Source organism: Hyperoodon ampullatus (assembly GCF_949752795.1).
Source record: "Hyperoodon ampullatus genome assembly, chromosome: 15".
Classification (NCBI taxonomy): domain Eukaryota; kingdom Metazoa; phylum Chordata; class Mammalia; order Artiodactyla; family Ziphiidae; genus Hyperoodon; species Hyperoodon ampullatus.
The window spans coordinates 12,627,410-12,646,535 of record NC_136928.1 but is presented as its reverse complement, the minus strand read 5'-3'; the positions used below and the strand labels follow the sequence as shown (position 1 = coordinate 12,646,535).

Sequence of the window (19,126 nt, the reverse complement as noted above, 5' to 3'; positions counted from 1 at the left end):
TATTATAGGATTGGATGGAACGCTGGGTTGATGATGCATTTTGGAGCTTCCTTTTTTCCCTTATCCTTCTTGTAATAATGTTTTTGTGGAGACCATCAGCAAATAATCAGAGGTACCTAACATAGGAAAGTTCCAATTTGGCAAGGATTTGTTCCTCATCTGCTACAATGTTAAAACAGCATTTATAGAAACTGGAGAGGTAGTCCTTGCTGTTAAAGAGTGTACATACAGTCAAGTGGGAAGACAAATGTAATAAAAGCAAGACAGTGAAATAAGAGATATATAAGCCCAGCAGGAAGGTGGAAGAGGGGTCCATGAAAAGGCAGCATTTATGTTACACCTTCAGGAACGGAGCAGGACTGTGAATGGCTGACCTGGGAAAGAGTGCAGGTTTTCTAGGGGTAGCGGGGACAGACATGGCATACTTTGGAGGCCAACACGCCATGCAGTTTGGTCACTACTCTTACACTGGCGGGACATAAAGCTGGAAAGGAAAAGTGGGAGCAAAATCGTAAAGAGCTTGAATGCGAAATTCAGAAACTTGTACTTTAGACTACATGTGACAGGAAGCCCCACAGCTTCCCTTGCCTCATTCCTCTTCCTTAAGGAAAGCACTGTCCTTCTAGGAAAAAACGAAAAAGTATATACTAGTGTGTGTGTTTCTCTCTCTCTTTAAAATTATACAACAACATGCAAATCAACTATACGTCAATAGAAAATTTTTTGATTAAAAAAAGATTTAAGAATTATACAACGATAATACATACATACATATATACACTATTCTGCACTTTCTTTGTTTAAAATGTGTCTTTCCTTATCATCTTGTATAGACCTACCATATTACTTTTAATAGCTATCTGGCATTCCATATGATTGTAGCATAATTTATATAAGCAGTCCCTAATTATTAGACACTTAGTTTATAGTTTTTTTGCTATTATCAGCAATGCCTTTTTTTTTTTTTTAAATCAGCAATGCTTTTTGAATGCTGTTGGACCTAGTAAATGTTACTCGATTGGTGTGCTTTATTTTCACCAATCAGGTTAGCAATTTCTTTTCGTTAGGGGATAAGTAAAAATAGCGGGCAGGGAGGTAAGCCTGACCTGGAGAAAAAAGTACAGCAGAAAATTCCCTTCCCTGAGCATTCGATATTTCAAAGTTGCTTCCAGAGAAATTTGATCCATTGATGCTTTTACCAACGGGTTTGGGAACCCCAGTTTCAGTTTCTTCACAGTAACCTTTGCTGATTTGAGAGTAAAATAATTAAATTTTTATCATTTCAATTTATGGGAAACTTTTTAAGTGTATATATTTTTTAAAGTGTGTACTGACTCTTTTAGATGTAACCTGAAAGTTGAACAGGTTTAAACACACTAGTAAAACTACTCCTTGTTTTTGATTTAGATATGCCTTCATGCCCTTAATAGATGATTCTGATGATGAAATTGAAGAATTCATGGTAACATCTGAAAATTTAAGTGAGTGGAATATTTTCTTATTAAATGACCATTGTATATATTGTAACAAAGAAATATTGTACCTCTACCTGTGATGCAAGGTCAGATACACTTTTTTTCCTGTAAAATGTTTTTAAAACTATATCTGCAGAAACCTCTATTATGGTAGACAGTCACAGAAGAGAAGTCAGTAATGAAATTTTCAAGATTGCTAAAGTAGTTTGAGCTTTTTTTACATGTTTGCTCTTAAAGTCTAAGTATTGAAGTAGCTGCACTGTTTTCCACAAGAGTGATTTGGTGTATATTGTGCTTAGCTCCTAAACAATATTTGTCTTCTTAATGATGATTGCTAAATTTCTTTGTATCACCTCTTCTTGCTCTTGAAAATTGTGCACATCTGTAATTTCCCAGTCATGCCCAAAGCATTTCTAATTATGGTTTTAGTGCTTTAGTTTTCATCTTTCTATTAATTTATACATAAGTGTCTTATCATTTTATTAATTTTACCAAAACACTGTAATTAAAGCATTTGTTACGGCAACATAAGTATGTAACTCAGATGTAAAGAGTAATTTTATCTTTATTCCATTCTTCCTTCCTCTTACTTTGGTTTCTCTTATTAGTACATTCTTTTTCACAATTTTTTTTGTTTCTCTACTGTGAAAATTTTATAATCTACCCAGTCAGCAAAATTTGCAACATAATCAGTGTGTCTTCAGTGTGCACACTTCCTTTTACCTCCTCTCATCAGATTATCACCTAGAACTAATTCTTTCATGTTTTTCTGACTTTTCTATTAAGAAAAGAAACCTGCAAAACTTATTCACAGCAGAGATATTAAAATTCAGTGTGTTGGTTCTGGCTCTAATAATGATGGAATGAATTGTTTGGGGCTAATCTTCCTGCTGATAGCTAGAATAAACTCTGGACAGTTTTGTTTTTTTTTTTTAATTAACTATTGGAGGCACTGGAGAGCAAAGAAAAGCAGGCAGAAACTGGAGGAGATTTCACTGTTGAAAGAAGAGAACCATGAAAGAAGAGTTCATGCCCAGTCAATGAGACAGTACAGTGCCTAGAGCACAAGCAGATAGGTATAATCTTACTGATGCAAGGAATTGGAGAGTGAAATTTGGGCCTGTAAGAATGTCTGGAGATTGATGGAAGAAATCCAGAAAAGAGAGAGCCACAAAGGGGGAAATTTGAAAGTCTATAAAGTCTCTCTAGTCTTATCTGATACCTGAACTGGGTATGTACAAAGCGAGACTCCAAGAAGCCAGGGGGAAAACAATAGCTATTAGGCTAAGAAGCGGAACAGAAATTTCAGCAGCTGCCACTGCAGAGTTTGAAATTCAAATCTCAACAAGTTAAAGTGCTTGGGTAAACCCCTTGGGCTTTCCTTTAAAACCCCAGAAGGGCCACTCCTTAGAAGAAAAGACCACAGTCTAGGACCACTGAAATTTACCCTAGGACTAAAGCTAAACTGAAATAAACCCTAATCAAATCTAAAAGCATACCCCCAAAAGATCAGTGGTCTAGCAATAATTTGAATTGCCTGCTAGAACAAAACACAACACTTCCCAGAGGAAGATAACAGAATCCAGTCTATAAGATACCATTCTCAATGTCTAGTATACAATTATAAATTACTAGACATGGGATGAAACTGGAAGCTGTGATCCATAGTTGAGGGAAAAATCAGTAAGAGCAATCTAGAGGTGGCCCAGATGTCACAGTTAGAGTTGAATAAAACCATCGACCTAATTGACTTGATTGATATTTATAGAACATTGCATTTAGCAACCAAAGAATAAATGTTCGAGTCTACGTTGAATAAGATAGACCATATGTGTGGCCATTAAAAATGTCTCCATATATTTCAATGGATTGTAGTCATATAGAGTATGTTTCTGATCACAATGGTTAAATTAGATGCACAGCAGTAAGATATCTACAGAATAATCAAATGTTTAGAAATTAAGCAATAATTTCTAAGTAACTCATGGATTGAAGGAATCTTAGAAAATATTTCATGCTAATGATAATAAAAGCATAACATGTCACATTTTACAGGATGCAGCTAAACCAATTCTTAGAGGAAAATTAATAGCTTTAAATGCCTATATTATCAAGAAAACATATTGATAATATGTTTCCATCTTGAGAAGCTAGAAAAAGAATGGCAAATTAAACCTGGGGTAATTAGAAGGAAGGATATAATAAACTTGTGTGTACACCAGTGAAATAGAAAACAGGGGGAAATAGAGAAAATCAGCAAAGCCAAAAGTAGTTTCTTTGAAAAGATTAATAAAAATTGATTAACCTCTAGGTAATCTAAACCAGAAATAAAATATAGCAAGGCAAATTTCCAACATTGGAAAGATAGGGAGTACAGTACTACAGTAAGAAAGGGTAAGTAAGGGGATATTATGAACAAATTGGGAGTTTGGATAAAATGAACAAATTCCTTGAAAAATACACTTAAGAAACTACCCTAATCTTAATTCTAACCCTATGCCACTAATTGGAATAGCCATATATTTATTAAAGAAAGTGGGTTTGACATTGAAAATCTTCCCATAAAGTGCCAGACCCAAATGGCTGGCTTCACTAGTGAATGCTTTCAAATACTTAAGGAAGAAATATTCTAATCTTACACAACTCTTTAGAATATAGAGGAGGTGACAGAATGGGAGAAAATACTTAAAAATGAAGCAACTGACAAAGGATTAATCTCCAAAATTTACAAGCAGCTCATGCAGCTCAATATCAAAAAAACAAACAACCCAATCCAGAAATGGGGAGAAGACCTAAATAGACATTTCTTCAAAGAAGATATACAGATTGCTAGCAAACACATGAAAGAATGCTCAACATCATTAATCATTAGAGAAATGCAAATCAAAACTACAATGATATATCATCTCACACCAGTTAGAATGGCCATGATCAAAAAATCTACAAATAGTAAATGCTGGAGAGGGTGTGGAGAAAAGGGAACCCTCTTGCACTGTTGTTGGGAATGTAAATTGATACAGCCACCATGGATAACAGTATGGAGGTTCCTTAAAAAACTAAAAATAGAACTACCATACGACCCAGCAATCCCACTACTGGGCATATACCCTGAGAAAACCATAATTCAAAAAGAGTCATGTACCAAAATGTTCATTGCAGCTCTGTTTACAATAGCCAGGACATGGAACCAGCCTAAGTGTCCATCGACAGATGAATGGATAAAGATGTGGCACATATATACAATGGAATATTACTCAGCCAGAAAAAGAAACGAAATTGAGTTATTTGTAGTGAGGTGGATGGACTTAGAGTCTGTCATACAGAGTGAAGTAAGTCAGAAAGAGAAAAACAAATACCATATGCTAACACATATATATGGAATCTAAAAAAACAAAAAAAAAGGTCATGAAGAACCTAGGGGCAAGACGGGAATAAGGCGCAGACCTACTAGAGAATGGACTTGAGGATATGGGGAGGGGGAAGGGTAATCTGGGACAAAGTGAGAGCGTGGCATGGACATATATACACTACCAAACGTAGAATAGATAGCTAATGGGAAGAAGCTGCATAGCACAGGGAGATGAGCTCGGTGCTTTGTGACCACCTAGAGGGGTGGGTTAGGGAGGGTGGGAGGGAGGGAGATGTAAGAGGGAAGAGATATGGGGACATATGTATATGTGTAGCTGAATCACTTTGTTATAAAGCAGAAACTTTGTTATAAAGCAGAAGCTAACACACCATTGTAAAGTAATTATACTCCAATAAAGATGTTAAAAAAAAAAAAGAATATAGAGGAGGTAGGGATACTTCCCAACTTGTTTTATAAGGCCAGCACAGCTCAGATACCAAAATCTGACAAAGACAAAAAAAGGAAAGTTACAGACCAATATCACTCATGAGTAGAGACACAAAATTCATTTAAACAGACTTCCCTGGTAGTCCAGTGGTTAAGACTCCATGCTTCCACTGCAGGGGGCACAGGTTCGATCCCTGGTCAGGGAACTAAGATTCCACATACCACTCTTATTTTACTTTATTTTTAGTAAATAAAATCTGGAAGAATAATGAAAGACCATCACTGTCAAGGGGACTTTATCCCAGGGTTGCAAGGCTGTTTCAGCATTTGAAAATCAATCGGTGTAATTCATCTAAAGAATAAGGAAGAAAAATGACATAATTATCTCAGTAGGTGCAGAAAGACATCACAAAATTCACCTATTCATGATTTTTTTAAAAAGAAACCCACTTAGCAAACAAATTACAGAATAGTTTGAAAAAACTCTACAGCTAAAATCATACTCAATGGTGAAATAGTGAATACTTTCCTCCCAAGATTGGGAACAAAGTACACGGATATCTGCTCACCACTTTGACTCAGTATCAGACAGCAGTTCCTAGCCAGTGCAGAAAGGCAAAACACAAACCAACCCAAAGAATACAAAAGGCATAAAGTGTGGAAAGCAAGAAGTAAACCTGTTTTTATTTACAAACAGCAAGGCTTTGTTTTGTTTCGGCCGTGCCACGCGGCTTGTGGGGTTAGTTCCCCGACCAGGGATTGAACCCACGGCCTCGGCAGTGAAAGCACGGAGTCCTAACCACTGGAGTGCCAGAGAATTCCTCAGCAACGTTAAGTATGTAGAAAATCCTAAGGAATCTACAGAAAAGAAAAGATACAGTAGAACTAATAAGTGAATAATATAACAGAATCATAGGATATATGTCCAAATACAGAAATGAGCTGTTTTTTATATAACTGGAAATAATTGAAAAATGAAATTTAAAATATTGTTTACAGGAGCTTCAAAAAATAAAATATTTAGGAATAAATTTAATGGAAAAAAAGGTGGAAAACTGCACTGAAGAATACAAAACAATGCCAAGAGAAATTATAGACTAAGTAAATGTTTATGAATTGTAACTCTCAATATTATGAAGCCATCACTTCCTCAGTTGATATGTAGATCCGGTACAGTCCCAATTGAAATTCTGGCTGATTTTTTTTTTTAATGGTTAAGCTGATCTTAAAATATGTATGGAAATACAAAAGATCTGGAAGAACCTAAACATCCTTGTAGTTACAACATAGATCTTGAAAACACTATACTAAGTGAAAGAAGCCAATTACAATAGATCGTATGTTATATGACTCCATTTATATGAAAAGTCCAGAAAAGGTAAATGCCTGGAGATAGAAAATAGATTAGTGGCTGCCAGGGGCTGGTGGAAGGAGTGGGTTGGGAGTAACTGCTAACAGGTATGAGGTTTTGGCGGGGGCGGGGGTGATGAAAAGCTTCTGAAATTAACAGTGATGATGATTGCACAACTCTGTGACTGTTCTAAAATCCACTGAACTGTACACTTCAAAATGGTGCATTTTATGGTGTGGAAGTTATATCTAAATAAAATTAAATTAATGGACTTAACACTGATTTCAAGACGAAAATTTCAAGTTATACTAATCAAGACAGTGTAGTATTGGCATAAGGATACATACATCAGTGTATCAAAGTAGAGTCCCAAACATAAGTAAATAAAATAAAACGAAATGAAATTTCAGACAACTTAAAAAAATAGTCCAAAAATAAATCTGCACATATTGTTCAGTGGATTTTGTTGTTGTTGCTTCAGATTATTTTATCAATGCAATAACACTTTAAAGAATGTACTCTTACTAGCACCAAATTGATTCCAATGTAATAGGAGGTCTCTAAAGCTTTTGTTTTTAAAAGAGATATAATATTTAAATTAGCTCCAAATTGGAAACCTCATTTGTCAATTGATTTTTGACAAAGGCAGCAAGGCTTTATATGAGGAAAAGATAGTATTTTCAACTAAGATTGCGGAACAACTAGATAAACATGGGGGGAAAATCACCTAGACTCCTGCCGTGTATATCACCTATAATTAATTCAAGAGAGATCACAGACTTAGATGTAAAAGATTAAAGTATAACTCTTCTAGCAGAAAACAGGAAGATATCTTCATGACCTTGGGTTAGGCAGTTTCTTAGGACACAAAAAGCAGTTACCATAAAATAAAAACGTTGGTAAATTAGCCATCACCAAAGTTAAAAACATGTTCATCAAGAGAAACAAGAAAGTGAAAAGGCCAGCCCTAGACTGGGATAAAACATTCTCAATACATATATCTGACAAAGAACTTGTATCCAGAATATAAGAATTCCTACAAATCAATAAAAGATAACTCAATTTGTAAAAAAAAAAAAAAAAATGGGAATACTTAATAGACGCTTCACCAGAGAAGACAAAGGAAAGGCCAGTAAGCACATGAAAATGTGTTCGATAATACTGGTCATCAGGGAAACTCAAATTAAAACCAGAGTGAAATGCTACCATGTATCCACTAGCATGGTTAAAATTTAAAAGACTGGCAGCATGAAATGCTGAGGAGGATGTAGAACAGCTGGATCGCTCATACATTGTGGAAGAAGTCTTAAGAAGTTTTAAGAAAGCAGTTTGACAGTATCTTAAAAAGTTAAACATACACCTACCATATAGCCCAGCCATTCCACTCCAAAGTATTTATCCAAAAATGAAAATGAAAGCATATGTCCACAGAAAGACACTGTGTATACTTTTATAGCAGCTTGATCCCTAATGGTCCAAAACTGAAATAGCCCAAATGTCTGTCAACAGATGAATGGATAAAATAATAGTGGTATACTTACACAGTGGAATATTGTTTGGGAAGCAAAAGTAATCAACACTATACAACCTGAATAAATCTCAAAACCTTTATGTTGAGTGAAAGTAGTCAAATCCAAAAGAATATTGAGTCCTTATGGTTTTATATAAGAAGTTCTAGAGCAGGCAGGAGTAAACTGTGGTGATTATGTAAATCAAAGCAATAGTTGCTTCTGGTGGGGTTGGGATTGACCAGAAAGGAATTTAAAGAGCCCTCTGTGGGGACTTCCCTGGTGGCACAGTCGTTAAGACTCTGCACTCCCAATGCAGGGGACCCGGGTTCCATCCCTGGTCAGGGAACTAGATCCCACACGCATGCCGCAACTAAGTTTGTATACCACAACTAAGACCCAAATAAATAAAGAACGAAATAAAATATTAAATGAAAAAAAAGAATCCTCTGTGATGACAAAAATGTTAAATGTCTTGATTGGGATGGTAGTTACACAAGAGTTGATAAAAATCTCTTCAGACTGTACACTTAAAAGTTTGTATTTTGTATATTATACTTCAGTTAAAAAAAAATCAGTGTATTATGCCTTGAAGAGAAGGATCTCAAATGTTGAGATTTCAGACGCCCCATGGAAACATTTTTAGATCGAGCAACCTCATTTTCACTCATTATATCCACTTATGCACTTGATCTCATCGTATCGTACCAACTGTCCTAGTTTATGGAGAAGCACTTTTTGCAAATTACTGTAGTAACAAAAGTGAATACTTATTGGACATAGACATTATGTTTCAGGTACCTTATATATGCTAATTTGTTTAATGCTCATCAGAATTCTCTGAGGTAGACATTATTATTCCATTTTATAGACAGGGACATTGAGTCACAGAAAGTTGATTGCTTAGCCCGAGTTTACATAGATAGAGCCAGAATTCCAAGTGAAGCCATCTAGTTTCTGGACTCATGCTCTTAACCTCTCCTCTGCTAAACCTGCTGGCATAAAGAAGAGCCTTGGGGCTTCCCTGGTGGTGCAGTGGTTGAGAGTCCGCCTGCCGATGCAGGGGACACGGGCTCGTGCCCCGGTCTGGGAAGAGCCCACATGCTGCTGAGTGGCTGGGCCCGTGAGCCATGGCCGCTGAGCCTGTGGGTCTGGAGCCTGTGCTCCGCAACGGGAGATGCCACAACAGTGAGAGTCCCGCGTACTGGAAAAAAAAAAAAAAGAAGAGCCTTGGTCAAATACAAAGAAAATCTTTTTCTTCCCTATTTTATTTATACCATAAACACATTCTAAAAATTTATACATTAGAGAAGTGAAAGCATGGCCAAAAGGTGTGTTTTATTCTTAAATATATCATAAATCCTATAGATTTTTAAATCCATGAACTTTAAAATGTACTGAAACTACTTAATGTGTGCATGTATGTATGTTTGCTTGTTTATTTAAACTCCTCTAAAACTGGAATTCAGACTAGCAACTTGAGAACCTGGTTGTTTTTGTAAACAGTTACGACATTTTTAACTTTTTCTGTCCCTCCTACATTCCCAAATGGTATATTAAAGCCAGCACCCAGCCCAAAGCTTCCACTATTAACTCTCTTTATAGGGTTATTAAATGTGAAGCTACAAAGGAAAATATTATTATTTTATAATTTTGTGAATTTCTATAATGTTTATCATTACAGCTGACGGAATAAAATTAAGAGTCTCAAAAATGGTTTCCAATGGAACAGCTAAACCTGCTACTTCTGATAATTTTGTGAGTATAGTATATATTTAATAGCGTCTCAGTCTTTAATACTTTAGAAATCTATATGAGTGTCACATTCATTGACCTTCAGGAGAACACTTTTTACTAGGTTTTTTTGTATGAAAATAAATGTTACTAAGTAGTGATACTAGTTAAGTCTGACAACTGTACTGCTGTAAACCGTCACTTTTCATGTGCTGTCATTGGACCAGCGGCACAAACCTCACCTGGGAACTTGTTAGAAACACAGAATTTCAGGCCTACACCAGATGTACTGAATCTAAATCTGCTTTTTAACAGAATTCTATAGATGATTCACATGCACATTAAAGATTGAGAAGCTTTGTTATAGTGAAAGTTTGTATTAATTTTTCAACACTTTTATGTTATTTTTGAAGCTATTTCAGATAACATTTGTTGTCTGTTGGAAAGGGACTTTTAAACCATGTAAACTTGAATAAAACATTAAAATATTGGGTAGAGATGAGTTTTTAAATATTTTATGCATATTATTTATGCATACAAGTGGTAATTATGAGAGTAATTAAACAAAATGGAAATGCCTATAATTGGCTTTCTTGCAGTTACATATGTGGTTAATAAGGTGTAAAAATTTATGTAGGCATCTAAGTTCTGACAGGATGGATGGTGTATGAAACAGTTTCATTTGTTGGATTTGGTAAATTCTCTAATCCTCATTTTTGGTAATTAATAATTCTTAAAATGTGTTCTTTGAGTAGTTTTATGGTAATTTAACTAAACTTTAAAGCGTTCCACAGTTTTAATTATCTGGTGTTAGAACTATTAAACTTTCAGCTTGCTAAGAGATTTTCCTCTTATTTTAGGGATATGTTTCAGTTTATTTTAAAGCTCAGTATTTGCACATATAGCAAGGGAAAATGTTTTCATTTCTCTAAATTGTGTAGTCAGCTCTTATTTTTTTGGTTTTTTGGGGGGGTTTTTTTGCGGTACGCGGGCCCCTCACTGTTGTGGCCTTTCCCGTTGTGGAGCGCAGGCTCCAGATGCGCAGGCTCAGCGGCCATGGCTCACGGGCCTAGCTGCTCCATGGCATGTGGGTTCTTCCCGGACGGGGCATGAACCCGTGTCCCCTGCATCGGCAGGCGGACTCTCAACCACTGCGCCACCAGGGAAGCCTAGCTCTTATTTTTTTTAGATAATTATTTTATTTTATTTTTTAATTAATTAATTAAATTATTTTTAGCTGCGTTGGGTCCTCGTTGCTGTGCGCGGGCTTTCTCTAGTTGTGGTGAGTGGGGGCTACTCTTCATCATGGTGCACGGGCTTCTCGTTGCAGTGGCTTCTCTTGTTGCAGAGCACAGGCTCTAGGCATGTGGGCTTCAGTAGTTGTGGCACGTGGGCTCAGTAGTTGTGGCTCATGGGCCCTAGAGCACAGGCTCTGTGGTTGTGGCTCACGGGCTTAGTTGATCTGCAGCATGTGGGATCTTCCCGGACCAGGGCTCGAACCCGTGTCCCCAGCATTAGCAGGCAGATTCTTAACCACTGCACCACCAGGGAAGTCCCGTGTAGTCAGCTCTTGATCAGAAGTCGGGGACCTTGTCTCTCCTTGATTGACTCATTTCTACCCAAGATTCACTCAGAGAATTGGGGTGCCTATTAGTACTGGCTCAGTTGCTTTCTCTCTCTCTGTAAGTAAGCAAGATATAATTAATGCTAGAACCAGAGGATTCCATGTAGCCATTTTGATTTATTTTACATTATAAACCAAAATATTCAATATACCTTTTATTTTTCTTACTCCCAGTGAGATAACTGTAAGCAAGTTTCTGTTGAAAAAAAAATTTAGATACCCCAATTGACCTGCTTTTCTTTTCTTCTACAGAAACATGAGCACTAAACACAAGTGACTGAAATAAATAGGCTTTTGTAAAGTTAGAATATCTGTACCATCATCTTTTTCTGCTGAAAAATTATAAACTCATAAAGTGAACAGATTAGGAGGCATACTGAATGCTGGAAGCAAGAAATTAATACAAATCAGTATTCATGCTGTTTTCTATCTTATAAATCAACTCTCTGTATTTTTACTGTGGTTTTTCAAGACAAAAAAATAACACCTGTGCATCAGCCAAAACCAAAGAAGTACAAAAATCCAAAATCCAAGTGTGTGTTTGACTGTTTAAGAAAATACTGGCATAATTTTCATGTGGCATAAGTGTCAACTTCTTAGGCTATGTAGAAATTAAAAGAATGTCATACATTTGAATTTAAATGCTTAAATTATATATACATTCTATTTAAAAATTCTCCTTTCAGACATTATTAAGCAAAAGCTAATATGTAAATATTTATTTCTACAGGATGAAGATTTGAAGTGGGTGGAGGAAAACATTCCCTCTTCATTCACAGATATGTAAATATCCTCTGCTAAAGTTTGAATCTAAAATTTAGGCTGTAGTATAAAGGGATAATTATCATGCTTTGTTATGTGCTTTTCAAAACTCTCACCTCTGTATGTTTTTATAGGCCCCCATCACTAGTGTTTGACTGATTAACTTCATATCGAAATGCAAAGAAAACACAGCCCTGCCTTGGTTTGTCTTTCTCCTTCCTTTTTCGCTGTACAACTCTATTAATACTCCTGCCCTATAACCAACTCCAACATTTTCTTATGTAAGTTTATCAGGATCATTTTGTTTTAGCTTTATAATATGGAAGAATTCAAACTTTTTTTTTTAAAAAACACGTGTAACCACGATACCATGTATGGTGGGGAAGCTTTTGGAGGAAAAACATGAGCATAGGAAAACTAGAGTGCAGAGGAAGCCCCTCTGGGAACTTGGAGCTATTCAGGTTCTTCTTTATCAGTGTCCTATATGACACAGAAATTCCAGTTAGCTGTTTCCACAGTAGACAACAGGATAGCCAAGCATGATGTTTTCACATGTTGTTTGTTCCTTTCCCTGCTCCCATTTACTTCCTTTTTAGATAGTTTCTGTCTAGTATGATGTTACATTTGCCTGAAGAATTTCCTTTATGTTTCTGGTCGTGCAAGTATGTTGGTAATAAGTCTGTCAGGTTTTATTTGTCTGAAAAAGTCTTTGTTTTGGCTGTTTGGGAAGCTGTTTTTGTGGGGTGTAGAATTCCTAGTTGACTGTTTTTCCTTTCAGCACTTCAAAGATTGTCACTTGAATGTTTTCCAGCTTTCATCGTTTTAGAAAGAAGTCTGCTGTGCCTCTTCTCTGTTCCTTCATATGTTACGTGGGTTTTGTTTTGTTTTGTTTTTGGCTGCCTTCAGGACTGTCTCCTTCTCTTGGGTTTTTCTTTTCTCTTGGGTATATACCTAGAAGTGGAATTGCTAGATCATATGGTAACTGTATGTTGAACGTCTTGAGGAAGTGCCAAGCAATTTTCCAAGAGCTGAACCATTTTATAATCCTATCAATAATGTATGAGGTTTCTGATTTCTCCACATCCTTGTCAGCACTTGTAATTGTTCACCTTTTTGATTTTAGATCTCTTAGTGGCTGTGAAGTGGTATCGCATTGTGCTTTTGAGTAACTGAAATTAGAACTGTCTTGTTGAGGGACTGGTGTTGTTTAATTAAACTGTGGTAACTGAAATGCACACATACCAGATTCATATGAGGTAAGAACTGCCTTTACATTATGAAACTAATAGTACACTATTATCCTTTTTTTTTTAATAGTCATAAAAGGAAAGTAGGTGTATAAATATCCTTTACATGCCTTTATTATTTCTTTTTTCCTTCCTGTATATCTGAGTTATCACCTTCTCCTGTAGGTCTTTCTTTAGTGTTTCTTACAGTATGGGTCTGCTAGAAACTAATTCTTTCAATTTTATTTATGTGAAATGTATTTGTTTGCCCTCCTGTTCAAAGGATGGTTTTGCTGGATATAAAAATCTTCATTGACTTTTGTTTGAGCTCTTCCAACACATCCCTCCAATATCTTCTGGTTTCTATTGTTTTGAAGAGAAGTCAGTTTTTAGTTGTATTGTCCTCATGTGTGTACCATGTCATTTATTTTTTGCCACTTTTCAGATTTTTTTCTTTACATTTGGCTTTCCATGGTGTGTGTATAATGTGCCTAGGTATGGTTTCCTTTTTGAGTATTGGAATTTGTTGAGCTACTTGGATTCATATCCCCACTCCCTTTGGTCATTTTCCAGTGCCTTTAACTACTTATTTTTAATATTTTTGTCCAGGTTTTATAAATGTTTCTGTGGGAGGAATCATCTGATTTCTTTCCACCTTTACCTGCTATCTTCCATTTTTTTTTACTAGTTTTTCTGTAATCCTTTTTACTTCTTTCTTTATATCATTTTCATTTTCTTAGTAGTTTTCTTGCCACATATTAAATTTTTATTTAAATTTGTTCTGCCTTGGGTACCTTGTAATTTTTTTCTTCATTGCTGGGATGATTTTGTCTTTTTTTTTTCCCAGAGTTTAATGGACTCTTTGAATTTCTTCCTCTTTTGTTTTTATCCATTTTTTCTCTTGGTTTTAAAATTTCTTATTGTAGTTTTTAATACCACCAAATATTCTTTTTAACTTGTTTCATCTAATTTGGAGTGTTATGTTATAGCTGTAGCTTTCTTCTACTGTAAAACACTTTGATTTTCATTTTCCTTCTTTTTTTCTTCCTGCACCATTATATGGAATTGGTTTTGTTTGTTTTTCCTGTTCCTAGGCATTTGGTAGTGAGAGTTCCTACTTTGAGTGCTTTCTTCCATCAGTTGCATAAATTATAGTTTTATTTATGGAAAATGTTGATGGGATGGAGGTATGGAGAGAGGGAGGGTGGTGGTGTCTTATTTTTCTTTTATTTCTACAAGATCTTTAATTTTCCCCTTTTACTTCCTTCTTTTTATTCATGGTACTGCCATAGCTCTGAGGGTACCACTCTTCCATGTATCTGATTCTCCCCTGAAAACCATGATTGTTCAAGACTGCTTCTTTTGGTTCCACTCAATTTAAGCCCCTTCCCTGTAGCAGATACTGTGAACTACCAAGTCACTGGCCTTTAGTCAGCATTTTGGAACTTAGTGTTGATTTTTCTTGAAGAGGTTTGTCTATACTTTGTCTAAATCCTCCTTCCCCTCTACTCTTTCACAGAGTCTCTCAAACCTCTCTTTCCCCGCTCTCAGTACTCATGAGCTTGCAGTGACAGCAGGGAATTTGTTGGTATTGGCATGTATTTCTCTGTTTACATATAATTTCAGGTTTGCTGTGTTCTCCTGGTTATGCTGAAGACTGTGAGTTGTGTGTGGTTTTGTTTGCAATCCTTAGGGACTTCATGGAATTTTGAGCAAGGTGTATGGAGAGATTCAGATTAGGTGGCAACCATTGTCTTCCAGATTTGGAAATTCACTACTGAGTACTTTAGAAGGAAATCACCTAAGTAGACTAACCCCGTACTATGCCACCACTTCTTGGTGGAAAGCAATAAGGCTCCTGGGCAGTTCTCCTTATGTCTTAGAGAGTCATTACTCTCTACAATTTCTTTCTGTAAGTAGAATGTCTGCCTGATTACAAAAATTCCTCTGGAATATAAAAGAACACAATGTCTTCTTTTATGTTCTCATGAACCATTTATGTGAAATGAGTAGAATTGTATAATCCAAAATAGCTTCCAGCGTTTTAGGTTCTTAGGAACCTGTGTGTCCATTCTGAAAACTTTAACACAAGAAGTTTAGCACAATGCTACCCAAAATTCATGTGCAATTTATGTGGCAAGTTTAGAAACTGGACTTCATGTACAGGTAAACAATTTTTTATACATCAATAGAAATGGACCAAAAATTTTGCAAGCCATAGGACAATTTAAACAGATCATGAATAACCATATGATCTAGTGTGTTATGTGATATTCATATGGTATTCATTATGGCTTTTCTGTATCTCTGATAAACCAAAAAGATCAGCTTAGCATAGTTCTCCTTCCTCTTCAATGCACTGAGTCCGTCTTAGTAAGTTTTAAATAGTCATTTACCTCACAAAAGGAACCATTTTGGAGATTGCAGTGTTTATCTCTAAACGAGGTGCTAAGCACTCAGTGGGCTGTCTTCTGGGCTCCCAAGGTTCTGGGTCATCTTTCCCTAAAGCAGTCTGGATTTCCCTTAATATTATTCCAAGCCATATAAGTTGGCTCCTTCCTCACATCTAGCGAGGCCCCAACTTCTCTTTCTTCTGTCTCCACTGTGGGCTGCACTGTTAGTAGCATCCTCTGGATTGTGCGTGGATGTGACTTTCATGTTGTGACCTTGGCATGCAGACCCTTTGGGCTCTCCCTCTCAGTGCTCCATTGCACGTCGAAGCTCTACATTTGTCTTTTTATCCATATAATCTTTCCCGAGTGAAGGTTCTGTTGCATAACTTTTTCTCTTCAGCATCCTTCACTGGTTTATGTCCAGTCAATGGTAACAATGACATAGGATTAAACAAATACTTGATACCATAAATACCATCTTTCATAATATGTTTACTCATCCATCTTTTTAAAAATAGGTATATCTTTTAATTAAATTGTGTTTATTTAAGATGTCCAACATGATAATTTGATATACATGTACGTCGTGAAATGATGACTACAGTCAAGCCTATTCATCCCTCTTAAGTTCTCACAAAAGTACACGACATGTGGGTTTTCAAATTAGACAGCACATCACTAGTCAAGATATTTGTCCAACTATTCAAAGTAAAAAATAACCAGGGGCTTAAAAAACAAAGATCTAATTGGATGCCCACTGTGTTTGGAATTATTCATTCATCATGGTTTAGTCCTTGATGTTCTTCCAACATATTAGCCTCTAGAATTGCTGGTTTTTGTTGTTGCTTCCATTTTGAAGTTATAATTATTTTCATATTTCAGTTAATTTTTTAACTGAAATTTTTTTTTGCATCTTTATTAGAGTATAATTGCTTTACAATGGTGTGTTAGTTTCTGCTTTATAACAAAGTGAATCAGTTATACATATGTTCCCATATCTCTTCCCTCTTGCGTCTCCCTCCCTCCCACCCTCCGTATAGCACCCATTCTGGAAAGTGCACAAATTCTAAATAAGTATATAGCTCAGTAAATTTTTAATACAAGCACACTCATGTAACCTGCACCCAGATACCCAGATCAAAAACTGGAACATGGGCTTCCCTGGTGACACAGTGATTGAGAATCCGCCTGCTAATGCAGGGGACGCGGGTTCGTGCCCCGGTCCGGGAAGATCCCACATGCCGCAGAGCGACTGGGCCCGTGAGCCATGGCCGCTGAGCCTGCGCGTCCGGAGCCTGTGCTCCACAACGGGAGAGGCCACAACAGTGAGAGGCTGCGTACCGCAAAAAAAAAAAAAAGAAAAACTGGAACATCACTAATACCCTAAAAACTGTCTTCTTGTTTTCCTCCCAAATCATGACCCCACTCTCCCAAAGCTACTGCTGTACTGATGTCTGTAACTGTAGATCACTTGTGTCAGTTTTTAAAATTTGATCCCTCAATAGTTCATACCTCTTTTGGGGGCTGTATAGTGTTCCAGTTTACCTATTTGGAGCCTGTTAAGAACAACACTGCTATGAATATTCTTCTCCGTGTGTGTTGGCAACACTAGGTATTCATTTCTGTTGACTTTGTCTTCCAGGAGTGAGACTTGGTGGATCATAGGGTATGCTTATATTCAGCTTTGTAGATACACTGGCCTTTTAATAACATTGTCAACTTTTTTTTTTCTTTTATTTCAGAGCTCTTCCAGTATTAGCGGATTCAGATGAGGTAAAATATATTTTTGCTTATGTCTTGGAGCTATTATTTTCACAAAGTAGGAATGTATTTCAAAAGAAGCTCTGAAAGTTACTTCTTAAAATGATTACAAATTGAGCAGATTGAAAGACTGCGTTCAGTTGTGGGTAAAGTTTTAAGGAACTGGATCCTCATTTAAAACAGGAGCAAGATAAATGCTTATTGGTGTAAAAGGAGGGAAGAATTATTTTATGAGGTTTTGAGTCTATGGTTTTCTAACATCTTAAGATGTAAGAGTTTAGAAGACTTCTTTGTCTAAATCAGTCTCTTATATTTGTAGATATTTTCCTGGGGTATTAAATAAAGTTTCTAACTGAGTTACATTTACTAAGTAGGAAATTTGAATAGATGATGTGGATTTTGGAAGGTTTTGGGGGGAAAAATTAGTTATAGATCATCTGGACACTGCAGGGTGGCCCAGGACAGGAAGAAGTCTGAAGTGTAAGGATTAAAGGATGGACGTGGGGACCACCAGTTTATCCAGAGGAAGAGTAGCGGGAAATGAGTGGTAACTAAGGAGTAATTTACGTGGTGGCTGTAGAATATGAGAGAAGCTACAGCTCTGTTCATTGAAAGGTCAGGGAGAAGACTGGTATCAGCGTGGGGATTTGGCCCCAGTGGGATGGGAAGTTTTGAGGAGGCTGCCATATATACGCACCGTGCTACAAAACCATTGAACTCCAGGATTTATAACGCCAGGATTTATGGAAAGATATACCATGGAATTACTTTTAAAAGGGCATTTGTAGTATTCATTTGATAAATAATTGATTTGTAATTTCAAAAATACCTAAAGTGGTGAAGTCAGGCAAATCCCTAGGTGAGCTCCATGCCGCTGCCTCACACTGGTGATTCTGAATTAGAAATGTTAACGTTTTCTGAACTTCACGGATAATTGATTCGACTCCATTACTAGAAGTCTGGATTATATGGTCTTTATTTTCCGTATCTGATATTTCTGTGTCTATCGTGGCGTGTACCCCACAAAATTGTGACTAGTTCGTAGAGACGCTATAGAGGATTCTGTTAGGACCCGGACGGAGCATCAACATTTTGATGAATATCTTCCCTTTGTTTTTTAAGGAAATTATGACCAGATCTGAAATGGCAGAAAAAATGTTCTCTTCAGAAAAAATAATGTGATTGGAACCCACATAAATGAAGCCTACATAACAGTGAAGGACTTCCTCAAGACTAAAAGAGAACTTTGTTTTGATATAGTACAATCAGTTTTTATTGCATGATCTTGGAAATCTGCGTACTAAAATTAGGAATTCAGATGGTGGGAGGGTTCTGCAACCCTTATTAAGCTGACTCTTGAATGCCAGTTTAATGTCCAGTAAATTGCCTAGACTTGGCAATGACCTGAGAGAAGTATTATAGTAAAGATAGGTGCCTAAATGCCCTTGGCTGATGGGTGGCAGGCGTGTGGGTTTGGGTTCTCTTTTTTTTCCTGG

The 19,126-nt window shown here is 36.5% G+C and overlaps 1 protein-coding gene across 2 annotated transcripts in view; it reads left to right on the top strand.

The window, feature by feature from the left end:
• TMEM87B (transmembrane protein 87B) overlaps positions 1-18,812 on the top strand; it is a gene marked incomplete at both ends in the record, with an annotated part of 50,114 nt that extends 31,302 nt beyond the window's left edge. For both annotated transcript variants that reach the window (XM_079720897.1, XM_079720896.1), the window contains 6 exons: positions 9-112; positions 1,408-1,481; positions 9,815-9,888; positions 12,219-12,271; positions 17,612-17,642; positions 18,753-18,812. In XM_079720897.1, the coding sequence (XP_079577023.1) occupies positions 9-112; positions 1,408-1,481; positions 9,815-9,888; positions 12,219-12,271; positions 17,612-17,642; positions 18,753-18,812 (396 nt within the window). The remainder of the gene's footprint in view (positions 1-8; positions 113-1,407; positions 1,482-9,814; positions 9,889-12,218; positions 12,272-17,611; positions 17,643-18,752) is intronic.
• Positions 18,813-19,126: the final 314 nt, after the last annotated feature.